Genomic DNA, 21,297 nt, shown 5'->3' on the forward strand with positions numbered 1-21,297 from the left:
TATATATATATATATATATATATATATATATATATATATATATATACTGTACTTATTGCTGTGTGTTAGAATCAGAAAAACAATCAGAATAACCTTTAGTATCACTGTACCGAGATACAGTGAGATTATGTTCGTACAGTTGTCTGAAAGATGGACAGAGTGCACATTGCTTCTGCTACAAGAGCAGGGCCTCTTATCCTTTATCAGAATTTTATTTTTATTTATTTTTTTTTAGATAGAAAAAGGGAAAATGCCATGAGGATGGATAATGGTATTACAAAAAAGATCTCTTCACATCTTGTCCTATCAGGACACTACTTAAGACGTCAAAAATACTCTGCCAGCAAGCGCATTTATAAACACAATTACATATACATTTGATGTCAAGATGGTGAGATTTGTCCATGAAGCACTTCCAGATAGGCCACAGTTCTGATAAGTCTGCACAGAAGTTCCGGGGGGGTTGACAAAGACAAAGTTTTAGTTTTTTTTTTTCCTTATTAAAATGGGCACCAGCGACCCCCGTGACCCAAAAATGGAACAAACGGGTAAAGAAAATGGATGGATGGATGAATTCTCCTTCACATTCTTCAGACATGTGGACAGCGGACATGTGCTGGGAGAAATGTTATAGTTGGCCTGCCACAATTGTTGATTTCTCCAGGCAGACTTTTTTATTTTTTGTGTGTGTCAGCCTTGAGTCCTGCTGGTACTTATGATCCAAAATAGCTAGATTTGTTGGTGTTCCACTGATCCATGCTATGAGTCTCCTTCAAGGTCGCCTCCAACATGTTGGCAAGTCCTAGAAGCCGCAGGTGGCCTGTGATTCTCACAAATCACTTCAATCTTATGGTTTAGCTTGTAAATCAGCTGATTTTGCGTACTCGTAGCACAAACCAAACCTTCAAGGCAAGCAGCCTGACGAGAGCCAGATTAGCTGCAGCCATCTTCTTTGTATGTTGATAAGATTCCAAAAAGCAGGAAACTTGTTATCATAAATCCAATTATACATGTATGTCTTTGGTGTCTTCCTGAGACAGAATGGAAAAACACATCAGCTCCCACATCCATGACATATCATGCAGCATGAGTCTCAGTGGGACATGAGGGCTCTCCAGGACCATGTCATTTGTTGAAAAGATTTTGTTGATTGCATTGGAAGTCCAACTCAACAGATCCATAATAGTGCTTGTTGTTTGGAACATGTGTAACAGGAGCTCCAAGACACAGACAGAGAGCAAAAAAGCCAAAAGAAGAGGAGAACAGGGGAGTGAGAGAAAAGGTGTCCGCCTTGTGCAAGAGCGAGTGCAGAATTACCAATATGTATTTAATTAAAAGTTGTTGTTGTTTTTTTGTTTATTTTTTTTTCTGTGCAATGATCTCATGTTACAACATGGACACCTGTGGCTTATACAGATACACAGCATATATATGTACAAATTTTACTATTATTATTTTATTTATACTTCAGAGACTTCAGCTCTCTCTTGTAAATGAGGCCCTGATGCTCAACGGGACTAAACTATATAAATAAAGGTTGAATGAATATATGTACAAATTTTATTTATTTATTTATTTTTATTTAGTAGGTGCAGCTTACATTCAGGTGTACTCAACATTCCGGACATTATGGTACAGTATTTCCATAGTACTTTGTATTTGTATTTATGCCTTCAAAACTAACTGTTGGTTAACAACTGAAGATTACAGTTTTGTTGGCCTGTTTCATTGATTTGTCCCCCTGACTACTGCTGCCTCTGTGTCTCCCTCCAGAAAATAAATAAATAAAAAAAATAAAACAGAGAAACCTAAAGCAACTAAACAGGAAAAAGTTATTTAGGTGTGCTTCAAAAGAGGTATGAATGTTACAAGTTTTCTACTTCTTGTTTTTAATTGTAAATACAAACTAAAAGAGTGTGCAAGTTTTGGAGAACAGAATATTCAAAATTTCGGCTTTGATTCTTCCTGGTCTGGAATTCCTGTTTCTCTTCCCCTCATTATTTATTTAAAGTCACTTTAAAGGAAAGAAAATGTTTTGTCCATGCATGCAGTAATTTTCTGAAGTATCACAGGAAGTCATGTTTTGAAATTTACAGCTGAGGGCTCTCCTTTACACTTGGTCACCTTTTAACAAGATAAAATAGTTCAATCAAGTGTCAGAAGAAAATGCTGCAAGGAGATAAGAAGGAGAGGAGAAGGACGGAAGAGATTTCTAAGATCTCTTTTGATTCTGCTTTAACTAGTTTGTATTCATATGAGAGAAATAGAGAGAGAAATGGAGAGGGCTGAGACTCTCTCATATGAATATAAAACGGTGTTGCTGCAATCACAAGTCTTGTGAGGCATCTTCAGAGTAGGTGTATGTGTGCATGAAAATGATAAATAATTAAGTATGTGTGGGCGTGCATGGATATGTGTGTGGGGTGAGTCATGTAAGATGTAGAACAAACAGTCTTGCAGCTGCTTGAGTTCTTGAAACTGACTGTGATCATGTGTAGAAATGTCACGGTGGGAGCTAACCGCATCAGTATGTGCGGCCCTGCGGGATCCTTCATCGGGATGCAGACACATCCATACAGTCGGCTTTGAAAAGGCACTACGGCTGCAGCATCTGAGCTGCTTTGACACCTGACCGACGCAAAGCGTGGTCAAAGAAATCTTTGTCCAGCTCAATTACTGTGACATAAATGATGCAATAACATGTAAGCAGTGCAATTCAGATAAAAAGGGAAGATTGTAAAAAGAATAAGCCAGGTAAAGATTAGGGATGCACCGATCCACTTTTTTTTTTTACTTCCGATCCGATCCCGATACTTAACTTTTAATATTGGCCGATACCGATCCAGTTCCAATATCATGATCATCATTGATTTTATATGAGGCTGTAATAATCTCCTCTCAAGTACAATGTGTACAAATATATGCATGCATGTCCAAAAAGGCAACTTGAGGTAAGTTGTATTAATGCTGGATAAGTTTTAAAGTTAGAATTAAATTCTGTTAACACAAAACATGTTTATTTTTTATTCCTAGTTTTAAAGTGGATATTAAAGTGATTAATTTAAGTGATTGTTTAAAGTTATTTTATATATTTTTTTTTAAATAAGGGGCATATATAGGAATTGTTTTTCTTCTTTATGCACTCTTTTCATTCAATGTTTTCTTTTTGATGATTTTTTTTTAAATGTGTTTCTTTTAAATGAATGAATAAATGAATTAAATAAAATACAATTTTAAATGGCTTCAAACACCTGGCATAAACCAACAGGCATGCTCCTGTTTTTAGTATTTTACATCACTTTATAATGCAGCTGTTTTTGTTTTTAATATAATTTTCAAATCATATGTTTATTATGATTGTCTACTGTTGTTTGATAAATATCTCCTGGACGGTAAACTATATCTTGGCTGCAAGTATCAAGCTGTGAAATATTTCGTTTTCTACAACTGATAGCTGTTGGTCATTAATTATGATGAAGTTTAGCAACTTCTCTGTAAACATTTGATCTCCGTGGTTTCAGTGATGTCTTCTTCTTGTTCAATCCGAAGCAGGCAGCCTGATTTGGGGCAGCCGCGCTCAATCTGTCCCTCCTCAGAGACGGGCAGACTGAGCGGGGCAGATTGGACGCGGCTGGCCGGGGTCGAGTCGCCTCTTTCCGGTTGAGCAAAGAGCAGCGCCCCGCTGAAGCCACGGAGCTCAAATGTCCATCATAAAACTAACTTTACCGCGGTTTAATGTGGCGCTATTGCTCTGCAGACATTGCACGATGCTGTCTTGTTTTGTGGTGTTTCTAGTGTAAAATACTTCCACACAGCGGACATGTTTAGATGAAAAGTTGGTTAGCTGTTAGCCACAGTGCTGCTAACTCAGTCCTCACGTTGTAGCTGGCTGCAAACTCTGAACTGGATTTCCTGAATGTGAGGCGGGTCTTGTTACTCTGGGTTCATAAGACACGCCGCCGTTCAGGAAATCCATTCCATAGTTTGAAGCCAACTTGCATCATGAATTGGAAATATCGGCAGGTGGATCGGAAAAATCCGATACGTAAATTATGCTGGTATCGGAGGCCGATACCGATACTGGATCGGATCGGCCACATCCCTAGTAAAGATGCGAAATTGCAGATAAGATGGCCATCTTTGAACAAGCCAAAACGTGTAGTCCCCTAAACAAACTGTGACTGTGGATATGCATTAATTTTGTCCCCACAATTGCACAATCAATATACAAAAATAATGGACTTTACTGAATAAAGGGATGTTTGCTAATGTCGAGTAGCTGCAGCCATCGTTATGTGAGGTTACTCTAAAAGGTAATCAGTTGTACATGTGCAGTCAATGACTATTTGCTGAACGTTTCACCAAAATCTGATCCATAAACATGTGATGTTTTGCTAAGAGACAACTAGAGTTGACTTTACTAGTTAAGGACAAAATTTTAAGCACAATTGTTAAGCAATATATATATATATATATATATATATATGTAATGTACCGGGTTTTCTGGCAAGTCAGTTTTTTTGCATAGATTTGTCAGGGCTGCGACTTATACGACTTATTTAAGCCTTTTTTTCCATACTTAGAACGCAAGTTTTGACTAACTCTTTAAATTTCTAAGAAATGCAATAAGAAGTCCTCTCATGTACGCTCGCTTCACTCAGCTGGTACAGGCAGGAGAATGCTGGAGAACTAGCAGCTCCGGCCGCGATGGATGGATGGCACTGCGCCGCAGGCGAAATGAAACTGTTTTGACTATTAAAGTGCATGTATTAAGAAAATGTTAAACTGAGACATGCATTTGCTATAATGTCGAGCAAACAAATACTTGTCTGTAAGTGTTGATCTTGTTAAATTTCTAAGAACTGCAACAGCGAGTCCTCCTGTGCGCACTCGCTTCACTTAGTTGGCGCAGGTGAAAGAACGCTGAAAAGCTAGCAACTCCGGCTGCGATGGATGGATGGTGCTGCGCCGCCCAGCAGAAATGAAGCCATTTTTAACATTAAAAAAATGCATAATAAATGCGACAGGTCAGCGGTGACGCATATAAAATGTGACTTATACGCCAAAGCAACTTATATAGGTTTTTTTCCTCTTCATGATACTTTGTTGACTGATGTGAAGTATACTCTGGAGCGACTTATATGCCGTAAAATATTGAATACAAACTCCAAGTGCTGGGTTATAGTGACTCACTTTCAGCTACTATCACACCAAAATGTTGGTAAATATCCTTAAAATAGCCCCTTTTTTAGATTATCTTTACTTGAACTGACTCCAAATGTTAAGCGGTTTCACTCAGAGACCTAATGATTACTTTGAGTTTTGTTAAAATGCCTCCAATGGTTCATAAGATGTTTTGCTACCAGGAAGAAAGAGTTGATTCCATGCGGAATCAAGGAAGAGGAAGTCTCTCGGATGAGAGACGAAACGTTTCTAGATTTTTTTGCTTTGTTTTGTTTTTTGTTTTTTTGAATGTCCAGAGGACCAAATTGAACTTTGTTGGATTTTTCTACCTGGATTATTGAGCATGCATCAGGATAGTTGATTCCATGAGCTTGAGACAATTTTCTAAAACAGATTTCACAGGTACCTCAAAGTATTAGTTGGAGATGTGTCTCACCACCTAACTCGCCAAATTTTAGATCAAAATCTGAAAAATGTGAAGGAGAATTCATCCATCCATCCATTTTCTTTACCCGTTTGTTCCATTTTTGTGTCACGGGTGTAGTGAGTCACGTGAGGTACGTGTCACTTGTTGTATGACAAATATATGGATATATATTTATGCATACTTTTCACGAGTTCTTCATTTTTCTGACTGTGTAATGCCGTGCATTGAATTTAACACAAAATGTAACGAGAGACGTTATTACCTTTGACCCATCAAATGAATGGAATCATTTATTTTCAAAATCAAAGTTTAACATCAAACATTTACATTAATTTGGCAAAATATGAAAATAATAACAGACAGTTTCACAGAAAATGAACTTCAAATCACTCGGCGGTGATTTGAGGACTTTGCTTCAGACATTTCTAAAAATATCTGTACTGATTTATGAGAGAGAAGAGTTTAAGATTAAATTGAGATTTATCTTACAGAGGAAATATGTGAGGGAATTTAATCTGTTTGACCAGAAGTTGCACGCTCCGTCCGATCTCAGCTTCTCACGGTACACTTGGTCAAAATAGAACCATCTACCTGTTGATGATGAATCAGCCTTGGAGTAGTTCCTTTCTGACTCGTTTCAGCGTCTCCGTCGAGAGCTACCAAACCTTCAGAGAGTCGTGCGTGGTTAGCTCAAAACAGAATTATAATCCCCAAAAAACCTCTGGATTCTTCATTGCTCTGAAGCTTTCAGAACCGACTGCACTCTCAATCTTGGAACTCTCACGTTCTCCAGAACTCTCAATCCTGGAACTCCATATCACTCTGAATCTAACATGAACTGAGAAGTTGCCACATTTTATTTGGGTCGACTTCCTGTTCAATTTAGAGCTTTCTGATTCGTGGAAGGACCAGAAAGAGGAGTGGTTTTGACGTAAGGTGTTTATCAACAGTCGAGGTCAGAGAATGAAATTTGTTTTCACATACAGAAAAGATTATTGCAGCAACAGCAGACTTCGTGGAGTCAACTCTTGGTAATCTTCTGAAAAAGTTTAAACATGACATTTTTCTCGGTAAACATTTTAGTTGACCGAAAACCAACCTTTCACATACTTACGACTTGACTCATTTCAGACAGAAAATCAAGGGATGCTTATTCAGGTGATTTCTTCTTGGAATGAGGAATAAAAATCATTACTTACTGTTTATGTAAAATAAAGATGAGTAGTTCTTTTCAACCTATAAGCATTGAGTGAAACTACCACAATTGATTATTAAAACATTTGTAAAACAGTAATGATTATAGAGGATTGTCTTTTCTGCTTGATTAATTCAAGAAAGAAAGTCATCAGATGGCCCAGACTAATTCAGATCAATGAAACTAACAGTCTCTGTCCATCTGGTAGATTTGAGGTCATCTGGTTCACTACACGGGGGTCGCTGGTGCCCATGTCCAGCAATCACTGTGCGAGGGGCGGGGTACACCCTGGACGGGTCGCAAGTCCATCACAGGGCCACATAGAGACAAACAACCATTCACTCTCTCACTCACACCTAGGGACAATTTAGAGTTACCAATCAGCCTAACATGCATGTTTTTGGTCTGTGGGAGGAAACTGGAGTACCCGGAGAAAACCCACGCATGCACGGAGAGAACATGCAAACTCCACCCAGAAGGCCCCTGGACCGGGGTTTGAACCAGGGACCTGCTCGCTGAGAGGCAGCAGCTCTACCAGTTGCGCCACCGTGCTGCCATGAAGGAGAATTATTTTAATTTATATAACAATAATTCACAATAGATGTTGTCTCAGAGCACTACAATAACCACTGAGCCCTAAAAGACAGAATTAATGTTATTGGTTCGCTCGACCTTCTACTCAACTGTAAAGTCTGTGTGATGTAAATTGTATGTGTGCCAGTCCATGAGGGTCTGCCGGTCCCATCTGCAGACAGTCATATGCAGCCCAGATTTTTGTGACTGTGCACTAGAGACGCAGCAGACAAAGACGACTGCAAGTCAAAGCACAGGCGGTGAACTGGAAACAAGTGTGCTTGTTTTTGAGGGAAAACTCTTTGAGGAGATTGACTGTTTTCAAGAGATGGATAATTTATCACTAAGGGACAACAAGGACACAGAAACAGCATTGTGTTCTTGGTAAGAAATCATTGAAAAACATTACTACTTTTGTTTGAATAGATGGGTGATAAACCAGAACAGTGTTGTCTCCTATTAGGCTGTGGCATAAACTGTGGACCCTTCAGTCAAAAGTTTTGCTGCAGCTGTTGTGTAACATAATGGTCCCAAAGGCATGAAGATAAAGATAATCAAGCTAAAACCCGGATCATATTGGGCCGTCTTTCAGTATTAATCACTAACATTGATGTTAACTGTCGGAATACTGTATTTATCAAAACTGTACACCATTTCTACAACATATTTTTCTCATTTAACAACATCTGTTTAACTGAATCTCAATATCCTAAATCAGGATTTCTCATTTGATTTGTGCAGCTGTGACCACTGGTAGTCCCATCAGTAAAATGACTCATTGCCTCCCTCTTCAACACTGTTTATTTTCTCTTGTATCATCTTCATGTGCAAGTTTTCCACCCTCTGCTTCCTGTCTATATTCTACAATCATCAGTAACTCGTGACAGATCTGTCAGCTGGCATTTTAGATGCTGTCGCACAACTGCTGCTTTCACGTAAACTCTGTGCAGCTCGCTGTGTGCCGTCTTCATCGGCATCTTCCAGTATGCAAGAAATCCCTGGGCTAATGCATTGCAAATTCTTCTCAATTATGAATTGAGTGCGTAGGATCAAAGGCACAGATATGGAGAATACCTAACAGAGTTGTGCCAGAGAGCCAGGGGTAGTGCAGGCACAAATCAGCCTAAACTATAAACCAGGAGAGATGGGGGAATGTCAAATATTGCAGAATAAGGGAGAGCAAAACATCTGAATAAATTCACACAGTTGATACAAAGCTGTATGCTATGATGCAAAATGAAAGAGTGCAGAGATCAATAAACTAAAATGTATTTTTTATTACGTGAATCAAACGGTAAACTAAAGATAAAAAGCTTCCTAGAAGAAATAAAAACAAAGACAGTTGTCCTAAATACTAATAGTGCTGCTACCACATTAATAATCTTTAACAATTGCTGCTGTCTGAGCTTTTGTCTCTATGCATTGTTGAATATATATATATACATATATATATCCGAGAGTGGATGAGATTCACCCTAATTTCCTTAAGGCTCTGGATGTTGTGGGGCTGTCTTGGCTGACACGCCTTTGCAACGTTGCGTGGACATCGGGGGCAGTGTCACTGGAATATCAGACTGGGGTGGTGGTTCCCCTCTTCATAAAGGGGGACCGGAAGGTGTGCTCCAATTATAGAGGCATCACTCTCAGCCTCCCTGGAAAGGTCTATTCAGTGGTACTGGAGAAATGAGTCCCATCGTTGGTCGAACCTCAGATCGAGGAGGAACAGTGTGGGTTCCATCCTGGCGGTGGAACACTGGATCAGCTCTTTACCCTCACTAGGGTCCTTGAGGGGTCATGGCGATTTGCCCATCCAGTCTACATGTGTTTTGTGGACTTGGAGAAGACATTCGACCGTGTTTCTCAGCGTACACTGTGGGGGGTGCTCCGTGAGTATAGGATTGGAGGCCCGTTGTTATGGGCTGTTCAGTCCCTATAAAAAGTGGTGCGAGAGTTTGGTTCACGTTGCCGGCAGTAAGTCGGACCCCTTCAGGATGGGAGTTGGACTCTGCCAGGGCTGCCCCTTGTCACTGATTCTGTTCATAACTTTTATGGACAGAGTTTCTCGGTGCAGCCAACTGGCGGAGGATTTCCGGTTCGGTGACATCAGGATTCCATCTCTGCTCTTTGCAGATGATGTGGTCCTGTTGGCATCATCGTGCCGTGATCTTCAGCTCTCACTGGAGCGGTTCGCAGGCAAGTGTGAAGCGGCTGGGATGAGAATCAGCACCTCCAAATCTTAGGCCATGGTCCTCAACCGGAAAAGGGTGGATTGCTCCCTTCAGGTCAAGGGTGAGGTTCTGCCTAAAGAGGAGGAGTTCAAGTATCTCGGAGTTTTGTTCACGAGTGAGGGAAGAATGGAGCGTAAGATTGACAGACGGATCGGTGCAGCATCTGCAGTATTGCGGACTCTGTACTGGTCCATTGTGGTGAAGAGAGAGCTGAGCTTTAAGGCAAAGCTCTCTGTTTACCGATCGGTCTACGTTCCTACCCTCACCTATGTTCATGAGCTCTGGGTAGTGACCGAAAGAATGAGATTGTGGATACAGGTGGGTGAAATGAGTTTTCTCCGCAGGGTAGCTGGACTCTCCGTTAGCGATAGGTGGTTCGGGCATCTGGTAAGGATGCCCCTGGGCGCCTCCCTAGGGGGGGTGCTTTGGGCATGTCCAACTGGGAGGAGACCCCGGGAAAGACCCAGGGCACGCTGGGGAGACTTCGGAATAAGTGGAAGATAATGGATGTACAGTATGTATATATATATATATATATATATATATATATATAATTAACTTTTTTTATTAATAGGAATAAAACAATGTAGGTCTTAGCTGAATAATACAGTTCTATGAGCAGTATCTTTAGGTATCTCAGCAATCAAGATTATTACAACAAATATTATTGTCGCTTCATCATGAAGTATTGTCATGAAGTAGCAGATAGTATATTATTTAAATATAACACTTTTAAAACGCCCACTCTTTCAGTGGGCAAAACTACTTCAGAATTGGATGGTCTAAATATTTTTACTCACAGCTAATTTAAAATGTATTGCAATTTTGAGTTTGCACTTAGGCTAAAATCAGTCAGAGAAGTTTTAATATCATACATACAATATATACAATAAGATTGATCATACATACATACATTTACAACCTAGCTGTTTTTTTTTTTATCCCATCTTCTTGTATTTGTTCTTCTCAATTTGTATGCTTTTTTTTTTTTATGATTGTCTACTATTGTCATCATTCTTTGTTAAATCCAAGTCTCTCTTGTAAATGAGCCCCCAAGGCTCAATGGGATTAACCTGTTTAAATAAAGGTTGAATGAATATATTATGTAAAAAAAAAAAAAAAAAAAGGTTTTGTTAAAAAGTTAAGTATCTTATTGATCAGGACATGACACATCTTACATGAAGAAAAAAATAAAAAAATAAATACATATTTAAGACCTTTGATAAATCAAACACCATTTCCTGTCAAACCGACCCAAACATTTTTTTTTGTTTTGTTTGTTTTGTTTTTTGTTGCTCCATTTTGATTAAAACTGTGAACTATGCCAGAGGCGAATTTAGGATGGTATGGTATGGTATAAAGTTTATTCATTTAAAAAAAGTACAAAACAATTCCATAAGAATATAAAAAAAGATACAAAAGATTTAAAATGAAAGGCAGCAGAAAGAAGAAAAAATCTTATTATATCTGCCCCTTTTTTCGAACAATTATTTCAATCATAATAATTTTCAAGTAACAGAACAAAAATCTCAAATCTCAAAAGGATCTTACCTTTCGGGGTGCTTAGCCCCCACTACTGACAAATGGCTCTTGGCTTGAAAAACGCACCCCATTGTGTGATTTTTGAGAAGTGCAAAAGCTTACAGCACCTGGTATTCCCAGGCGGTTTCGCATCCAAGTACTTACCAGGCCCAACCCTGCTTTTTATTTGTGTAAAGAAATCATACATTTTACAGTCCCATTTAAGAGTGTCATTTATTCCATATTTTTTAAATACTTCAGTGAATCTAAAATTTGTGAACTAAGCTTCCTGGTTTCTTAATTTTTCACGGGTGTCGAGTTAAAATTTATCACCCCTAATAAGAGGTTAAAATTGCCACTGAACTTAGCATAGTGCGAACACTTTAGACTCAGAGGTGCCATGTTTTCTTTCCACCCTGTTGTAACTCAGCTACTGACAAACTCAGTGAAGACTGATTGCACAGCAGCCTGAGAGAATGATGAATATGTCTCCAGAATGGAATGGAGTACTAAACTAAAAGTATATTGAAAAGTGGTAAATGAGGGGAACAAAAAATCTACTAGAAAAACAATGTCATAATAAAATAAACTGGAGTTTTTGCTCAGACCTTATGGTGCTTCCTGGAGTTGCCTCGATGGTCCAAACACAGTTCAGGTTGTGCTCATATGGAGCCGGGTAGCCCGGAGACAGGATACGACCGGAAGGCTCGTCCTTGATGGTCCCCCCACATTCGGCTGAGGAAGTGAAAACAGACAGATGGTAAGATAATATTAACAATGACAAGGAGTAAAAAGGAGAAACAAACAGTACAACTAGGCTGACGTATATAACACTTTACAATTGTATAACCAGAGAACTGTGTCTGATCATTTTATTCTCATTATTATTACACACAAACACAAGAGTCTATATTAATGTGAGGTGCTACATCAGCATTTTTTCATCCACATTTTGAATGAGACAGAGAAGTCATCAAAGCATGTACATCTTGTTCAGAAATCAACAACAACAACAAAATAGATCTGAATCCTGGTCTCATGTTTTGTTTTAGAAAGCTGCATGTCCTGCTGGATGACAAAAAACAATCAACTTGTCAGTCTCGAAATAAGCTAGCTGTTGAACATGACATCATGAATAATTACTACTTTAAAAAAAGTATACATTATTTTTAAATAATGCTGTATGCACAGAGCAGAATGCAAAATCATCAGAAAGCTGTGCAATTACAGTAAGACAGGCATCTGATAAAGGCAAAACAAAACATGGAATCACAGTTTAAGTAGAGGTGGCATTTAGTGAATAAGCATATTGCTCAAGTTTAGTGTATAGATCAGAAAGCTAACCAACCAATCACCACCACCACCCACCACCCCCCACACGCACACACACATGCACACACACACACGAGTCAGAACAAGCTAGTCGAGGACAAGTTGTTAAGGAAAAAAAGTTCCAAAAGAACATGAAGTGACACACACTGCCATCAAAAATGTTCTGTGTCTGGAATAAAAAAAAATAAAAAAAATCTGTCTCTTCAATTACTGCCTCCATTTTGGGGTGGGGGATGCGGGTGAAAAGAAAAAAAGGAAAAACAAAACAAAAACAACATTCTACTTGTGTTTTTTCCTTCACATTTAAGATTTGTTTTACACGAAAGGGAGAAAAAAAAAAGTGCATCTATCTTACCATTTATTTTGTCTGTTTATTTCATTTATTTTTTTATTTTTATTTTTATTTTTTTTTATGGGCTACATAATTAGAGGAATTAATAAGTAATAAAGCTGGTTGCACTGTGTATAAGGAGACATGTATTATTTTTTATTTTAATTTTTTTATTTATTTATTTTTTTAATTATTTTTGATTGTCCCAGTCAGCACAGAGTGATAGATCCTGTCAAGCAGATGGAGCAATTATATCCACTACCTGTGCAGTGGTGGTGCCAGGGGGTGGCCAATGATGGCCCTGGCCACCATAAAATAATCTCTGACCACCCCAATAATTTAAGGAAACTATACTTTTTCTGCACTACATAAACTATAGTTTACTAAATTATGGGAGGTTTGGTTTACATACAGTATATTTATGGTGGTGGTCATCTTTGATTTTGACGTGATAACCCAATTTTTGATAGGGACCGTTTTTATGCCCAGATGTAGTCGTACACAAAAATGGAAGGTAGCAACTTAGTTATTTTTTAAGTTATTTTGCTCACAACATGCACAGATGGATGCACAGTATGGATGGTATTTCTAATATCCCCTTTTCAATTCATGATGAAAAAAGGCCTATAATATATTAGCCCCCAAAAAGTAACTTTGTCTTTCTGCTTCCAATCTAAATGTTTAAAGAATATGTTGAAACAAAAATAAAGAAAAGCAGGATAATCCTCCCTTTTATTGCTGAATTTTAAGCTTCTTATGTTTGCCATATTCTTTAACACATTTTCATGTAAGAATATACTTTTGGGTTAGTTTAAAAAAAAAAGGGCAGATCTCACAAACCTGTTTTCAAACACAAAAAAAAATAGGAGCATTTTTAGCTTCATCGACCTTTCAAAGTAACCGCAATTGGTATTTTAAATACCTTACACTATCAGGTAATGAACAGAGACGAAGTGGCTGTCTAAAACACGACAGTGGTAAAGAAAGGCAGACAAAAAATGCTCAAGCGTTGCAAACAGTCAGTGTTGTTCTAGTAAGAATTTAATTGCACTAATGTACTTGTTAGCATACAAATGTGATATTTTACTTCATCTGAGAACACCGTCTCCTCGCCATCATCTACTGTCAGCAGTTGTAGCTTGTGAAAAACAGTTCTGCAACTCAAAATTCTGTTTACAGTTACCGTTTTAATGCCTCGTTGTTTTGACATAAATTGCCTTCTCGGGCAAACAAATACATGCAATGTGTTAAAGAAAATGTCAGTGGGTGGACCAGCTGACAATATTTATGTATGATTAAGTATGGTGAAAAAAAAATAAATAAAAGCATATCTGAGCTGTGACTCAAATGTCTCTAATTTAACTTTTATAATGTATTTGGTTATGTAAAAAAAAAAAAAAAAAAGAAGTAGGTGCAGCAGCTATTTACTGCAGTTAGAACCATGGAGGAGGAACGGTTGGCCAGTGCTTTTTTTTTTTTTTTTTTTCCCTATTTAATTACACAATATGTCATACTCCTCTGAACAGCTGATTATATGTCAAATTTACCCACCCCCGCTGTTGGAGCCTGCCTCTTAATATGACTGCAGCACTTCAGATTTGTGCCGTGTCATATTTCTGTCGCAAAGTGTTACAGAGAGGCACAAGTGGGGTAATTCACACTTGACTCCGGTACGTTTAGCTCCCGTCAGATTAATAAAGACTGAGGCATTTCTTTTATCTTGCATTTTGACACAAAGAAAAATAAATAAATATACAGTAAATGCTGCCATGGCAGTGGAAGTCACTCATTGACTTTAACCTTTCACTCTCTTCCTTCCAAAAGCATCTTTCCAAATGTCAGCTTTCAAGATTGTATATATCAATATAACACCATGCTCACCCCAGGACGGGTGCGTTATCACTTCAAGCTTTGGTCCTACCAGCTGCCTGGGATCTTGACAGTTCTATGCAGTATTCCTAGAACTGTGTTCTTCCAAACAGAGATCTCTGATGTTGCTCCTGTGATATGTTTGAACCATTTTTCCAGTTTCGGGGTCACTGCGCAGGATGCGTCGATGACCACTTACACCTCTGAGGCTTTCAGTCAGGTCTTTCAGTCAACTGCATTGCTCAAGATACGTGTGCTCCTTCTTTGGGATGTTACAGTTATTCTGAAGTGCTAATCTATCCTCACTACCTCGTACTACCTCGACACTTCCTGTGTTCAATTGGTTGGACATCATCTGTTTGTGTGTGTTGATCTGAAGGTTCTTCAGTGTCTTAGCCCTGCAATGCCCCACCACCTTTGGAAGAGTCTTCCACTTTGACTGTGGGACCTCTTGTCCTTACTCAGCTAGATGTTCCTGTACATTTTTTTTTTCCTGTGACATGGTTATGGCATTCTATGTATAGATCTTACAGCCTGCTATCATGTACTGAACTGTCTCAGGGGTGTCTTTGTGCGGCCTACATCTGGGGTCCCGTCTTGTATGGTAGACCCCAGTCCCAGTCCAGCCTTCTCTAGCCACTAGTTAAATTTGTTGACATCAGCCACTTCCTCAATTTGTCAGTTGGTACATGTTGTAGAGGGACTTATATTTTCATAATAGTCCCTCCTGTCTCTCCTCTTACACACTAGGTTTGAGTTGTCTGGGACATGTTTCTCTCTCTCTCAATATATTATGTCTATATGAAGCTGTTCAGTTATGACAAATGTCTAGAGTATGATGATGCACAATGACACTTTTCTAAATCTTATCTATCAAATAACAAACAGTTAATTTACACGCATTAATGTGAAAAATATGCATGTTGGGCAAGAAAACCTAAATGCTATTTTGGCTACATATTAGATAAGCACTGTAGTAAGATAAGTGTGTGGTTTTGAACCAGTTTGAAATGACTGTCGACGAGGAAGAGGGCCGGCACCGGAGGAGGGGGCGTGCCAAAGAGACCATCTTAGCACCAACATAACTGGTTTGTTCCACTTTGGAGGAAGCTGTTGGGGGAAGAATCAGTTTTGTGTTGTGTGTTTCCTTGACTAATGAAGCCTTCTGGATGGAAGGTGAAACGTTTCAGCACACAAAAAAAGAAAATGTCCATATGACCTGACTGAAAATTGTTGGACTGTAATGTGTGTTAAATTATCACCATCTTATTAACTTTGCATCCACACACACACAAAAAAAAAAAGCTCAGTGTTGCAGCTCATATCATGTGAGAGGATGCAGGTAATGCTATTTTCATTCTATCCTTCCTTCTCTCTCTGCTCGCTTTATTCCAAGTGTTTAAACATCCAGACTGTTAAAATGTTCCAGCTTATGACAGAAGCACATTCTCATGTAAACGTATCCCAGCTGCTAAAATGTAATCTTTACTAAAAATCATGGCACGGTGTGTGTTGTGTGTGTGTGGGGGGGGGGGGGGGGGATTACATTTTATCCAGCGGGGGGCTTGTTGTTTCACCCCCGCAAAAAACATCCTGTGTATCGTTTTACCAGGATGGTGAGTGATATTATTTTAATCATCTTGGTAGATGTTAAAAAGAAATCCTAAAAACATTTTTTTTTTTTTTTTTTCTCCACGTCTCTCATTTTTGACTGTTAGCTTTAAAAACTGCCCAAATTACTGTTTTATGAAAAAAAAAAAAAAAGTTTTAGCTCAGTTTTTGTAAAATAAATACTAAATCATGGCTAGTTTTGCAGTGGCATAGTAGAACAGTGGTTAAAGTTGTCTCTCAGGAATGAGATTGCCTCCCAGTGTGCAGGTTTTCTCCAGGTACTTTGGTTTCCTCCCACAGACCAAAAACATGCACATTAGGCTAACTGGGAACTCTAAATGGCCCTTAAGTGTCAGTGAGAGTGTGATTGGTTGTTTGTCTCATTTGTCTCCATTTGGCCCTGTGATGGACTGGAGACCTGTTCAGGGTGTACCTCGTCTCCTGGACAGTGACTGCTGGAGAAAAGCCCCAGCTCGCTGCAGACCAAAGAGGCAAAACAGAAAAATAAATAAATAAATGGATGTGTGGATAGCCAAGTTTGTGTTTGATAGTGTTTAATTGCTATTATGGCCATCTTAATATGTTGACTCCAAATGTTATTCACTTGGAGATGTACACCCAGAAATCATTTCCAGCTAATATAAATCTGTCCTGTGGTTCATGTTTTGCTAACTGACAGAAATATGAACACACGCACAAAGACAGACACACAATACTTGAGCATCAACCCTTCGTGGAAACAAGTGATAATAAACAAATAAGCAAACAAAGAAACAAAGAAATAAATTTAAACCAGTACATGAAAATCCAGATGAGTGTCTTTTGAATCTACAGTATTTTCAACTTTTCATAGAAATGTGTAGATGCTCAAAAGAAACGGACAGTTTTAAACCTTGTTCCCATGTGTTCAGTGTTTTTGTTATATGGAAATATTAATTTGGTAAATTAAATAATGATAATAAAGTAATAAATAATAAAATAAACTATTATGTAATCTATATTTAACAATAAATACAGATATGCTGAAAACTAAGCTGTTGTTTTACTTTGTACAATTATAATAGGAAACAAGTAAACAAAATCATTCGCCCCACTCTGGGCCCATGAGCAAGGCCTTTAACCACCATCTGCTCCCTAAACAGGTCTCTCTTGAAAATGAGTTCTCGTGGCTCAATGAGACTACCTGGATAAATAAAGGTAAATGAAAAAATACAGCCCCTCCCCCCCAAACAAGATATACTGTACGTATACAACAAACCTCAAAGCTTTTCTGAACCTGAATCATTAATATTTTCATTAAGACGAGAAACGGGGTCAGAAAGACTTAAAGCTGGTTGGATTAGCATTGAGCATAACAGTCCAAAGAACACAGCTAAATACTGTAAGATGATCTATTACGCAACATAAGGCAACATTTTTCCCTTATTTAAAATAAAAGAGAGAGAAAAAATGTAGTGATGTAAGAAAAGGTAATAGTTTACTGACCTAAGATAAATAGAAGCTTTGATTTCATCTTACTTTATAGGGTTGGGTAATTTCTGTTGGGGATTTTAACTTCCTGTTGGATAAGTTTTTATACACAATCAATTTCTTTCGTTTTGTATTTGTATTTTTACTATTTACTGAACTGTATTTGATCTGATACAATTAGGCTTAAATGCTGCAGAGTTAAAGTTGTGTTTAAATAACTTATTGACGAGACTTGCTAACACAAAATTACTTTTTTTTCTTCTGATGGTTTTGTTCATATACATGTAAAATTACATAAACTTAGAAACTAGAATCATGATCAGACATTAAAAGTACATCTGGGATAAAACCAGTAAAAACTGACCAACGCATAATGGAAGTGGGCTGTCCCAGGCCCTCCGCTCTCCCCTCAGGCAGGTGAGCACCCCTGGCCCTTTCAGGGTGTAACCTGGGTCACAGCTGTACGACACTGTGCTCCCTGCAAAATGACCCTTATCGTCTCGCTTGTAGCCAAACTGGGGAACACCTGGATCTTCACATTTAACCAGTTCAAAACCTTTAAAAAAAGAGTGAAAGACAATGCAGAGAAAATGAAAATTGAATGTGAAGAACAGCAAAGAGTGTTGGAAAATAAGTTATATATAAAAATAAAAAATGAATAAAAACTTCCTTCTATGTCTTAGACACAGGATGCTGCTTACTAGTAAAGTGCAGTTCAAAGCCTTTACTGGTATTTTCAGCATTGCTGATGAACTCCAGCCACATGGAGCTGGAGGTGGAGTTCAAGATTGTGTCCAGCAGCTCGTTGCCTGTATACACCCCCAGGAGACGAGCCTTACTGCTACTGCCATCAAAGACCTGGAAGGTGGAGATTGAGGGAGAGTGAATGAAAGAAAAGCAGCATCAAGTGTGCAAACACTTATATGCTAACAAGGCTGCAAAACATTTGCACAGGAGACATCTTCCACAACCAGCTTACTTTGAGCACATCATCCTCCTCCAGCCTAAAGTCCCGTGCTCGTAGCTGAATGCCTTTGCCTGGCTGTGTCTGGATAGAGTAGATGCATTCGTGGTTGTTGCCGTAGTAACCAGGGTAGTTGGGTGAGAGCAGCACCCCTTGCATGCCAGTCACGGATGAGCCACATTCAGCTAGAGAAAAAGAGAGGGAGCGGAGATCCAGGCGGAGACAGACAGAGGGAGAAGTGGTGTTGGAGGGAGCAGAGGACATGTCAATCGCTATATGCTTGAAACTCAAAGTGTATTTATTCATGCTGTCATGCACATGGAGAGGGGAGAGGTGATGGGGAGAAGACTATGGTCACTGACTGTACCTGAATGTTGAGTGGCACATCATCATAATCACACTGCAATCTGAATATGATTAACTGTAATTTCAGCTCTATCCAAAAATTGCTATTCATGAGTCACATAAAGGGGGAGAAAAAGTCAAAAACTGACAATATTTTCTAGGGCAAAATTGCTACTAAAATTAAAATGACCACAAATGTAGTCTGGCTTTTAACACCATGAATGCAGCACAGACAGTATAATAAGGTAAGATAGGACTGGGTTGATGGAAAAGTAGCAAGTTTCTAAAATAGGGCATGCTGTAAAAAAAGTGAAAATATCGAAATGTCTCTTCGCTGTCATACTTCAAAGATTCCATCAAGAGACAGAGGCATCAAGAAACTACAAACTGGCAGCCTAAAGGTACAGACAACAAACATGAGCACAACAAGGAAGCTATTTACATGATTTTTTAATTTTTTTTTGTGAAAGTTGATTGATCTAGTGTAAGCTTAACTAAAGTGTTAAAACAAGCAACATGAAACTAATTGATACCTTCAGTGTCTTTAATGAAAACTAATGTGTATTAAGATTTAAATGTTCTTTTCAAAGTTTTCATTCATCAAAACATCTGAACAGTACTTTCAGCAAACTTCAGTGAGGCGCGCACATGACAAACAGAAGCAGGTCGGTAATTGTCATTTAACTATGATCATGTCCATTGGCATCCAATTTCATTTCATGCCAACAAATAAAAATAGCAGTAAATGTTTGTTGTGTCATAAAATCAGCAATCTGACCTAAATCTTGACCTGTCATTTTCAAATGCATTAGGAAGAAGTTACATCTATAATTAACCCATTTCAGCTTTTTGATGTCACTCTCATTAAAACTGCTGCCCTGTAAAATTAGGAAAAAGTCGCACACAAGCTGGCTCTGGGAAGCTATCCAATGAGGAGACAAAACGTGGGTGTATAAAGGAACGTTAATGAGATATAACAAAAACAAAAATAAATCTACCACGCTGCTTTTCGTGGACTGCTTAAATTGTGAAAGTATGTGAAGAGACCCGTGCTGAGAGGACAGGGAGTTCTCTGTGTGTGTTTGGTTGGGGGCGGGTGTTGAGGGTGGGGGAGGGTGTTGGATGACAAAAGCCCAAAAAACATGTGACCACCTACCAACACACCTTGGCAGAGGGGAGCTCCACACTCGCCTCCTGCCGCCTAAGCATACCACCCGCGCCGGACCCTCGAGCCTGTAACCTGGGAAGCAAGAAAAGATGAGAGCATCGCCGACTCCATACTGAAGGCCTTTTCTGGTACTGTAGGGTGGGATTCCAGGATCCTCGCAAGGCTCCAAATCATACTCTGAAAAACAGACGCAGAAAAGCATGAAAACACATAAGAGCATCTACTGCCACATGAAGGTTCAAGGTTCTTTATTGTCATTCACATCACATATGGTATATGAGGTGGAACGAAATTGTGTACTCAAGGTCCTAGTTACACACAAAAATAGCAAGAATATAAAATAAAAAAAGCAGTATACAAGGAATTAAGATATATGCTAATAATAATTTAATATAATATGGTGTATTAAACAGCAACCTAAACATGAGTCTGTTGTGAGCAGATGGGTATGAATACAGCAGCTTAAAGGCAAGAAATCAGCAGCATGGATAATCAGCAACTGAGAGTAAGTGACATATCACCAATTAAAGTGGCATTACAATGATTTTTCTGGTATGAGTCTAACAGCCTCAGGGTAGAAGCTGTTCCTCAGTCTAGTGATTCTACATTTAATGCTCTGCAACCTCCTGCCTGAGGGGAGCAGGGCAAAAAGTGTGTTTGTGTGTGTGTGTGTGTGTGTGTGTGTGCTGGGTGAGTGGGGTCATTCATGATGCAGGTGGCTCTCTTCCTGTATCTGGAGGTGTAGATATATGTGATGGTGGGGAGGCTGACTCCAACAGTCTTCTGTGCAGCCTTCACCACTCTCTGCAGAACATGAACATGATGGTGCCAAAGATGTACTAATGAAGACATGGAATCCAACAAAGTTAAGTCAGATACTCTGAACGGTTTATTTATGGTAAAGACGGTACCATTTCTTGATGGTTTCTGGATGGCAAAGAAATCATCCAGAGGACCTGACAATTTTGTTGAAATGTTCTACCTGTGTTATTGAGCATGAATATGGAGATATGGAGTGTTTATATTATATATATATATATATATACATATATATGTGTGCGTGTGTGTGTCTGGGGGGG

The 21,297-nt window shown here is 38.8% G+C and overlaps 1 protein-coding gene across 1 annotated transcript in view; it reads right to left on the reverse strand.

Moving 5' to 3' along the window:
• csmd2 (CUB and Sushi multiple domains 2) overlaps positions 1-21,297 on the reverse strand; it is a 302,201-nt gene that overhangs the window by 101,684 nt on the left and 179,220 nt on the right. The window contains exons 19-23 of the mRNA XM_037693663.1: positions 20,207-20,395; positions 18,721-18,890; positions 18,443-18,599; positions 18,106-18,297; positions 11,737-11,863 (exon numbers count right to left, since the gene is read on the reverse strand). Of these exons, the coding sequence (XP_037549591.1) occupies positions 11,737-11,863; positions 18,106-18,297; positions 18,443-18,599; positions 18,721-18,890; positions 20,207-20,395 (835 nt within the window). The remainder of the gene's footprint in view (positions 1-11,736; positions 11,864-18,105; positions 18,298-18,442; positions 18,600-18,720; positions 18,891-20,206; positions 20,396-21,297) is intronic.

This window comes from Nematolebias whitei, chromosome 19 (assembly GCF_014905685.2).
Source record: "Nematolebias whitei isolate Nwh7 chromosome 19, NemWhi1, whole genome shotgun sequence".
Lineage (NCBI taxonomy): Eukaryota > Metazoa > Chordata > Actinopteri > Cyprinodontiformes > Rivulidae > Nematolebias > Nematolebias whitei.